The 10,007-nt window shown below is 33.3% G+C and overlaps 2 protein-coding genes across 3 annotated transcripts; both read right to left on the minus strand.

Moving 5' to 3' along the window:
- Positions 1-273: 273 nt before the first annotated feature.
- On the minus strand, positions 274-1,651 carry LOC120357133 (the record flags this gene model as incomplete). The annotated part of the gene is made up of 4 exons (XM_039446884.1): positions 274-782; positions 881-993; positions 1,107-1,278; positions 1,384-1,651. Coding segments are annotated over 3 exons (549 nt in total), but the record flags the coding sequence as incomplete, so codon positions are not given.
- LOC120357150 lies at positions 1,652-2,722 on the minus strand. 2 transcript variants are annotated; one of them, XM_039446969.1, is made up of 3 exons: positions 2,147-2,722; positions 1,935-2,009; positions 1,652-1,844 (listed from the first exon to the last, which is right to left on the minus strand). In XM_039446969.1, the coding sequence occupies exons 1-3, from the start codon at positions 2,243-2,245 to the stop codon at positions 1,707-1,709; spliced, it is 312 nt and encodes a 103-aa protein (XP_039302903.1). In that variant the 5' UTR covers positions 2,246-2,722; the 3' UTR covers positions 1,652-1,706. The 2 variants fall into 2 exon arrangements, with proteins under 2 accessions (XP_039302903.1, XP_039302902.1); XM_039446968.1 differs by having other exon boundaries at positions 1,935-2,081.
- Positions 2,723-10,007: the final 7,285 nt, after the last annotated feature.

Raw genomic sequence — 10,007 nt, forward strand, 5'->3', positions numbered from 1 at the left:
TAACTCGTAATTTAATAGTATAAAGTACAAAAGTATAAAATAAGACATGCTTAACATAATTAAAGCATTTAAAAACAAACATTAAATAAAACTTTGTGCTTTAAACTTTTCAAAACAAAGCTTTAAGTAATAATTACTAAGTATTTGATAAATCTTTTACGAGATCGTAAGTAAACTGAAAAATTCTTTGTGCTGCATCATCTAACACTTGTGGTGGAAGTTTCCTTAATCGTCTCTCAACTACAGACACAATTGCGTCCACATCATCTGTTTTGTACGTTGCCGTGTGCTTGAGAGAAACGCACGTCGTAACTCCACGTGTTTTCCGCGGAAAGAATGCGTTGAGGAATACGTGGTCGAGAATCACTGGACTTCTCTGAATTTCCTTTTATCTTATTTTATTTGGCAGTCACCGGTTACAACTTTTACAGGTTACAAGAGGGCGTGCGTAACGCGGACCTTCTTACACGAGAGTCGATCGAGATCAGAAAGATGGGTAATGAGTATACCAGTAGAAGGCGTAATGCCACGGCGAGCGCGCCCTGTCGAGCGCCGCAGATGCGCTAGTTACCTTTCTCTTTGGGGATAAGATGGCGAAGCCCTAGCGCGAGTTTCAAGTGATTACTGTATGCAGTAAAAATTATAGTATTGAACATCATCGTCTTGTGGAGGAGCAGGCAAAGTAATCGGTGGCTGCATATTTCTTTGGCAAAAAGCATCAGCAATTCTATTAATTGCTGTAGAATTGTCTCCCTTTTTGTTCTTGCCTTTCCTATTGCGTTCTAAAAAATGTATAATATAAAATATAATATATACATTACATATTAAAAAAAAAAAAAAAAAAAAAGATTGAATAGATAGAAAATTAGATGACACATACATTGCTATCTATTTTGTTCCCAATCTTCAATAGTAATGTCAATTGATTCTTCTGCATCTTCAAAATTAGTATCTGTTGAATCTTCCGTGTTTATTGACACATTTGATTTGGTTCTGTTAACATTTGTAAAACAGTGTTACATATTTAAAATGTATAAATATTTTGCTGTTGAAAATTGAAAAATGTTGACATTTTTATATTGCTCTGGAAGAATGTAATAACATACGTTTTTTGCAAACAAGAATCACGCAAAAATGATAAATTATCGTAATGTTGCCACTTGCTTTTCTTAGCGGGTCTTTCGGATCCACTCGCTAATGATTCACTACTAATAATTCTTCTGTATGTATCATGCAGTGATTTGAACTTGGTTTTAGCCTCAATATCTGACAGTTTGCCTAGAAAACATTGTATCTCATTAATGATTTTATTAATGAAATTTCAGTTTGATATTATTCTTATAATAATTTCATTATTTTAACTGAATTGCCAATTTGGATTACCATTTAAGGCTTCGGAAACTTCTTTCCATAATTGTGCAACCGCTTTTCTGCTGCGACAAGATAAATCAATTTGTGAATTCCACAAAGCTTTGCGTGCATGAACTTCTAAAATTAATTGTTCCTCGATTTGCAGCAAATTCTCCTTTTCTGCGATATTTAACTTTTTTCTTATGTTTTTTCTTTTATTCGTTGATTCCAAATCTTCTTGAACTATAATTTCTGAATCGCTAACTAAACTACGCCTTAATATAGTTCCATCTGCTACAAATTATTATAAAATATTATAAGAAATGCTTTTAAATAAGATAATAATCAATTCGAATTTACTTACTACATATTAGATAAAAATAATTGTTTTTATCCAAGTGGCACTTATCGAAGCCTTGAAGGCACATGTGATTACCTACCTCATTCATGTCGCATATGGTTTCACATAACCCACAAGTTGCAACTATATTTATCTCAGACACATTAATCACAATTGGAAACAATAAGGAAACAATTATTTCATGCTGCAGAAGGATATATTATATACATATAAAAATACTTACTTCTACATTTTCGTTTGTAGATTGTTGTAAAGGTTTTTCCAAATGATACATGTTCGACGAATGGTTTCCAACTAACTTTAAAAAATAAAGTAAAGCGTTGTGAATCTGTTGTATAGATCCGAATTCATAAACGTTCTCAAACTTATTCTGAAATTAAGAAACGACTATGAATTCGGATCTTAGGTTACATGACGCTTATTAAAGAAACAAACCGAAATGAAGGTTATGTATTGCGATATCGACTTCGCGGTAGCACTGTTCACATCGCAGAGCGTTTCAGCGTCAAATGCTTGTAGTTGGAACTGTTCCATCTACAAAATTTTAGCCGCTAAAGTAAGAGCGAAAAATTTCTCGCTCGAAACGGCTGATTCGAGCGGTTCGTGAAATCGCACCTTTATGAATTATGACTGCCAAGGTCGTAGAAATCAATTCCAGCAAATAAATAACATATTCCCGTCATACGAGGTAAGACGTAGTTTTTTGATTCTGAAAACGCCTTATCAATCTTGACTGGACACCACTCTTTGTTGTATCGCATTCTTTTATTGACACCGGACTAACTAATTTTGTAATATATGACGAGATCAACGAAAATAAAATTCTTTTTTATTTAGTTCTTATGACAGTATCACGCGGCACTACATACTAGGGATGGGTGATTTTTTCAAAAAAATCGGTTTTTCAAATCAATTCAAAGCGGAGACTTAAGAATTGATTCGACAAAAAATTGCCGTTTGATCCATCAAAAATCGAACCTTTTAATTATTTTTATAAAATATAAAATATTATTTAAAGTAATTACACAATTCTTTATAACATAATTTTGAATAAATATAGATGATTATTACTTGTTAATATATGTTTATTGTTCTTTTATAGTCATATACAGGGTGTATGATAATGGTTGTTCCCACGTTTTACCGTAGGAGTTGACTTACCGACTTGAACTTGTAGTTCACTAAACGCTCCTTAGACGGCAGATGCTTTGGCACAGGATCGAGTTACACGTACAGGCCCCTGGTAAAACTTTTTCTCAGATCTTTTTCGTATCATTTTTCAGAACATGTGTATAATTTTTTATAAAACGTTATAAAATCTAAAAAGTTAAAAAAGTATTTTTTTTAAATTGTGAAATAAGAAATCTTAGAATATTTCAGAATTCACATGTAAGAAAAGTTCTAAGAAAAGATGTAGACTTTTTAAGTATTTCTAATTGTAAGTATTTTCAAAAAATGTTCCAATTCGTATAAAAAATACAAGAAAAACTTTAACCAGGGATGTTTTCGGGAAAAATATGATAAAATATAAAAAATTTTTTATAATTATGGAATCGTTTTGAAAAGTTATAAATTTTTTATTTTTTGTTGAAAAAAAATATAAAAAAATATTAGTCTGCTGTGCATGGTTTGTTATATTATTTCTGAAGTTCTTTAAAATAAAAGTACTTCAAAGATAATATTTAAATTCAAAGGATTAAAAGTATTAAAAAGTTGTGATAATAATTGTGTGGATATTAAATATACTTAGTATTTTTTCTACGTTTCTATTAACTACTTTTATTTATTTATTTGATTAATAAATAGAAGTAGTAATCTTAATAATAAATTTAATATAACTAACCATGCACAGCTTTCCCTAGTAAAAACTTTTCTCATAATTTTTTTATAAAATTCTTATAATTTTTCATGTTAACAATTCGTAAGTAATTAAGTGAACTTATAAAAAAATTTTTTTAAATTTTCTCACATATTTTTTCACCGAAACGTAAAATATAATATCTCGATCAGAACGATCCTATTATAAATTCTGAAAAATTGTTCAGATTATCTAATATTTCTTAACACTTTTCCCAAATAATATAAAATAATAAATTTCATAGTTTCTCAGAATGATTGCATGTGAAATTATGTGAAATTTTTTAGATTGTCTAATATTTTCATACATTTTTTTTTCAACAAAAAATAAAAAAATTTATAACTTTTTAAAACGATTCCATAATTATAAAAAATTTTTTATATTTTATCATATTTTTCCCAAAAACATCCCTAGTTAAAGTTTTTCTCATAATTTTTATAAGAATTGAAACATTTTTCGAAAATACAATTAGAAATACTTAAAAAGTCTACATCTTTTCTTAGAACTTTTCATGTGAATTCTGAAATATTATGAGATTTCTCATTTCACAATTTAAAAAAAGTACTTTTTTAACATTTTAGATTTTATAACGTTTTATAAAAAATTATACACATGTTCTGAAAAATGATACGAACAAAATCTGAGAAAAAGTTTCACCAGGGGCCTGTATGTACGTGTATATCAGGATTGGAAACGTTACGTAAGAAAGTAACGCGTTACCGTTACTTTTTTGTAAAAAGTTACTCGTTACCATTAATCGTTACTGATTTTATAAAGTAACGCGTTACCTTTACCGTTACTTCAAAAATAACGTTTCGTTAATTTTTTGTAATGCTAAAGTATTAAGTTATTAGATTTTAAAATTATGTTATTTAATAATCAATATTATAGATAATAATAACTATGAAAACATTAAATTCTCTAAACTATAATTGTATAAAACATAGCTTTTCTTATATTCATTAAACTTCTCTAATGATTTTTCTAATTTTTTATATTAATACCTTATTTACTTTTTATTATTTTTATACAATACAATTTTTATAGAAATTTAAATTAAACATTGTATTTTTAGATTTTAAACCTCGTCACATATTAATACATAATATGCTGATTATTTCGTAAACGATGCACAGTAGCAATTCTTATTTATATGTCAGATTTATTACATTACACACATTGTATCACATTAAATTCAATTACCTTTGTAAGACACATTTAAAGCTTTTTGTTAAAGCTCGCATTCCAAGAAAATAATCTAAGATATGTTTTAAACAAAAAATTATTTATTGAGCAAATTCTTATAAAGTGAATGATAGTGTTAAGAAAAATAATTGAATTAATGATGTAAAAGTTATATAAATCTTTCATAAAAAAATGACGGTCTTGAGATAAATGCGATAGTGAGATGTATATATGTATAATATTAAGTATACGTGTGCGCGCACGCGCGCATGTATATTTTAAAATATTATTTTTCTTTTTGTTTTACTCGATCACTCGCATGTTGTAGCCAAATTTTTATTACTTGTCCAATATTGTTTACCGTGTCGGAAGTATTTGCAGCGATTGTTTCTGAAAGAATGTACTTATTGTATATACAATATTATAAACATAATACTTTAAAGTATTCTATAATTGCAACATGCAAATAAGTTGTGTACTATATAGAAAGAATCAAATTTTGGTGGAATTAAATGTATTATTTGATACAAAATTATATCGATGATATCTTTGCGTGTATCTAGTACTAGCTTAAAAGAACACAAAAACCAGAACTAAACTAGAGATAAAGTAGAAGATTTATATGTTTAATAAAAGTAAAAAATAAATATAACTTTAAATTTATTATATATTCTTAGTTCTATCGGTGGAAAGTGTAAAAAATGGAAGAGATAGTACGGTCAGGATCGATAAAATGTAGAAAAAATGTGTGAAAAATAAATTTTTCTCACATTTCGTCAATCTTGACCATATATATTATCAACTGTACAAAAAATGGAACATCGATCTAGCTCTGCATAAAACAATATATTTTGTCTATGTACCTATCTATTTTTAGTATTATATAATAAATTATTATTAATATTTAGTATTATATAATGCCATACTTTTTATTAGAAATAATCCACACAGAACATAATATCTATTAGATGTCTAATGGATATTCTTGCTGGATATTAAGGATATCCAGGAATATCAAAATGACAGTCACTGGACATGTTTTAGATATCCAAATGTCCGCCAAAAGAGAGCTGTTGAATATCTACTAGATATCTGATTGAATATCCATCAGACATCCATGACATATATACTGAATATGTGTTACTTAATATCCAGTAGACACCCCTGTCATATGTAATGGATATTTACAAAAATATCCAGTGCATGTGTATTAATATTGATCATATATCTATCCTCTATAGCAAATTGTTATTTGTCATCGTTTTGACATTAAAATAACACCAAATGACATGTTTGATATTATTCTGATATCAAAATGACGATAAATAACAGCAGTTTGCTGTGGTGACTATAGGATTGTTATTGATAAAGAAGATTGGTTCAATTAAGACTGGTTTAAAAGTGACTTTTATTTAATTAAGAAACTTATTATATATACATGTGTATAATATTGATATATATAATAAGGGAACATATATATAAGCAGAAGTCTCAAATGCACAATTATGCATGCACATGCAAATCTATTCGCAGAATCTAATCTTAATAGCACCTTTGCCAAGAACCGTAAACTTTTATATTAGGAGTATAAATAAGTTTCCGCCGTTTCACATAAAATGGCGCCACTAGTATGTTATGGTTGAAATTGTCTGTTGTAAAACGTTATATGGTAAGGTTGGACATCTAGCAACAACATAACCTTAAAATATTAGCGATTTTGTATCAGCATCATATATCTTTTTTCGTCCGAAAATGTCGAGTTTTGAGCCGAATAAGCGTCATTTGCGGGAGCTTTTGATTTACTTCTTTAATTTGAAGAAATCTGCAGCCGAGGCGCATCGATTGCTTGTAGAAGCATATGGTGAGGCTGCCTTAAGTGAGAGAAGTTGCCGTGAGTAGTTTCACAAGTTTAAGAACGGTGAATTTGACGTCGAAGACAAAGAACGTAACGGAAGGCCAAAAGTATACGAAGACGCGGAGTTGGAAACATTATTAGATGAAGATTTGTGTCAAACGCAAGAAGCACTTGCACTTACATTAGGAGTGACTCAACCAGCAATTTCACATCGCTTAAAATCATTGGGAATGATTCAAAAACAAGGAAACTAGGTTCCATATGAACTGAAGCCGAGAAACGTTGAACGCCGATTTTTTACATGTGAAATGCTGCTTGCCAGGCATAAACGAAAGGGTTTTTTGCATTGTATAGTCACTGGTGATGAAAAATGGATAACCACTACGATAACCCAAAGAAGAAGAAATCATGGGGACCACCTGGCCATGCTTCAACATCAACAGCCAAGCCGAACATTCATGGAAAAAAGCTCATGTTGTGTATTTGGTGGGATCAGCTAGGTGTCGTGTATTATGAGTTGCTCAATCCGAATGAAACCATTACTGGGGCTCTGTACCAAACACAATTGATGAGATTGAGCCGAGTACTCAAGGAAAAACGTGCCCACTACTGCTCCAGACAGGACAAAGTTATTCTTCTGCATGATAATGCTCGTCCACATGTTGCGGCGCCGGTCAAAACCTACCTGGAAACACTCAATTGGGAAGTTTTACCCCACCCGCCGTATTCACCAGACATTACTCCTTCTGATTATTACCTGTTTCGATCGATGGCGCATGGCCTGTCTGAGCAACACTTCACATCATATGAAGATACAAACAATTGGGTCGATTTGTGGGTAGCTTCAAAAGATGAAGCATTCTTCCGACGCAGTATCCGTATGCTGCCAGAAAGATAGGAAAAAGTAGTGGCTAGCGATGGACAATACTTCGAATAAAACATTAGGTACCGTTCTTTCACAATAAATGCCCAATTTTTGATAAAAAACGGCGGAAACTTATTTATACTCCTAATAATTTTATATAAACCAGCATATAATAAAATAAGACAAATAAGACGAATAAGATGAATAAAAGATGTTTGATTATCTGATTAGCTAAGATATCAGATTGACTTAGTTGGCTTCTTCGATATTTGGTTAATTTTGCGAAAACAAAGCAACCCACAATCTTTTTAGTTTGAAGTTTAACATAGATTTTGTATGTTTATATTCTATGAGCAATTTAGATAAATAAAAAGACTAACCTTTGATAAATTAGTTTGTCGCAACTTTTCATTTTCAGCTCGGTATTTTGCGTGTCTGAACCAATCTTTACATTTTATTTTGAACTCTTTCTCTGTTACATTAGGAAATGTCTTCCTGACAACATCTGCAATAGTTTTTTAAAATCAGGGATAAGTTAATTTATTTTTTTAACTACATTAAATTAAAGTTAAAATGGTTTATAAAATTAGTTTAATTAGTTATTTTCAAAATTACATGAACAAAAGTTACAGTTTATTCTACATACATAGCTGTAACACAAAGACATAAGGCCCCTCGAAAGCTCATCATAGGCTGTATGATGCATAACAGTACTGCGTTACGTCCCGACCGAGCGCGGTCGCCGTTGAGCAGAATACGCGCGTTTCGGCAAAACTGGCTGTTTCGAAGCCTAAGCTTCGGGGGCTCCACAGCCCAGGAGCGGATCGCGTGGCCGGATTTATCGGCGGGCGGGCCCGATTTTCCGCGACCGATGGCCTAGTGAAGGAAGTTTTGTAACCTTAGAAGGGGTGCCGCGAGAGCGCGAGTATGGTGGCATCGGAGTCGTTCCAGGGACTATCTCCTTCTCGGATTAAATAAGTTATGAATTTTTCCAACTCGTGGAGGCAACGGTCACAATCGAGAGGGTGGCGGCGAGCAGCTATGGGCACGTGGCAAGAATCGCATTTTTACGGATTGTATGGATGGCTAAGATAGATATAGTGGGTAATTACCCCGAGATAATTTCCCTTCTTGGTGCTCGAGTGCTTGCTTTTACACTCGAGGCATAATACCATTGATTCGTTGTCGTTGCAAAAATACAAAGAGGTTACGCACTGAGCACTGCGTAGCCATATGCCGAACGAGCGAGTCGCTTCGCGTTGGGCACAGATCGAGAAAATGGCAATGCGCTGCGGTGGGCACATACTCTAATTTACCGTGTAAGATTATTATTCTTCGGGGCATAAACACGTGCACGTCTCTTCGATCTCTATTATAGTAGGCTCGGTGTTAAGGTATGGCTTGTCTTCTGAGTCGTACAAATGACGCGCGAGGTCGTTCAGTGCTTCGTAGCACTCGACGCAGTCAACCGTGGTCTCCGGAAATGAGATTAAGCAATTGCAGGACGAGCAGCGTATGGCTTCTTCGTCCCCGCCGACTATTAAATAGTGACGCGTGATTGAGTTGTAAAATACGCGATCGCGAGGGGGGAGGTTATTTTGGCACCCGTCGTAAATGATAGTGTGATTAATTTGGTGCTGATGGAAGGTGGCCAGGCTACACAATGCGGAGTTAAGCCAATTGAAGTATGGGGCTTGGGTTGAAAAATACGCGTTATGTGACATGCCTTATTGGACGTTGCGACTTAGCTTTTAAAATGACGGTAGCTGCTGAGACTGTTGCCTATGCCTTGGTGGCCGCTCTGATCAGGTGATGATCGTTCTCGTCCTTCTCGGCTATCCGGTTGTCTTTGGGTCTCGACCGTGGTACTTCTGTTTATGTACTACACTCGCGTCGCGGTGTTGCATGCATGAAAGCGGGGGAGGTTAAGCGTGGAATTAAGCGAAAGCGTTTGTGTATAAACTACCCTTTTATTACTACGATATAAAGGGTAAAAGAAGTGAGTTACAAAAGCACAATTTAAAACTACGACTACATTAAAATTAAGTTTACAGTAAAATTTAAAATCAAGGTGGATCTAGGGTTAGGCTTAGAATTAGAATGTGTCTTGCTTTAGAATTTGAGTTAGAATTTGAATTAGAATGGATTTTCGAGTTAGAGTTAAAATTGGAATTAGAGTGACTCGCTTGGATTAGCGCAAACTAGTAGCTCAGGGGAACTCGGTCGCTACAATTACGACACGGAACCGTCCTGGCTACACTAGCTCTGATCTCTACTGTCTAGTTCGAACTGCACTGCGTCGCGGGCTACATCCCTATTTATACGATTTTGAGACAAAGCTCTGGAAAAAGCGCAGCAAGTCGGTACTCTTAGTGGGGGTTGCTGCTGATGCAACCACCACTCAGATTTCTTAAATCAGGAAACTCAAATTCAAGTGCCGTGCGCGCGGACTTCTCCGCCGCGACCATCCGGCACTGAGAAATGTCAAGGAAATGTCAGTTCACGATTTTATGACTCTAACGGTCGCGCGACA

The sequence above is a fragment of the Solenopsis invicta genome, chromosome 3, assembly GCF_016802725.1.
Source record: "Solenopsis invicta isolate M01_SB chromosome 3, UNIL_Sinv_3.0, whole genome shotgun sequence".
In the NCBI taxonomy this organism is placed as follows: domain Eukaryota; kingdom Metazoa; phylum Arthropoda; class Insecta; order Hymenoptera; family Formicidae; genus Solenopsis; species Solenopsis invicta.

Excerpts from the sequence above, each read along its gene's own strand:
- LOC120357150 (XM_039446968.1), bottom strand. The coding sequence starts at position 2,245 with ATGGAACAGTTCCAACTACAAGCATTTGACGCTGAAACGCTCTGCGAT. Across the intron at positions 2,082-2,146 it reads AATACATAACCTTCATTTCG|AATAAGTTTGAGAACGTTTA; the intron begins GTTTGTTTCTTT and ends TCTTAATTTCAG. Across the intron at positions 1,845-1,934 it reads CTACAAACGAAAATGTAGAA|ATAAATATAGTTGCAACTTG; the intron begins GTAAGTATTTTT and ends AATGTGTCTGAG.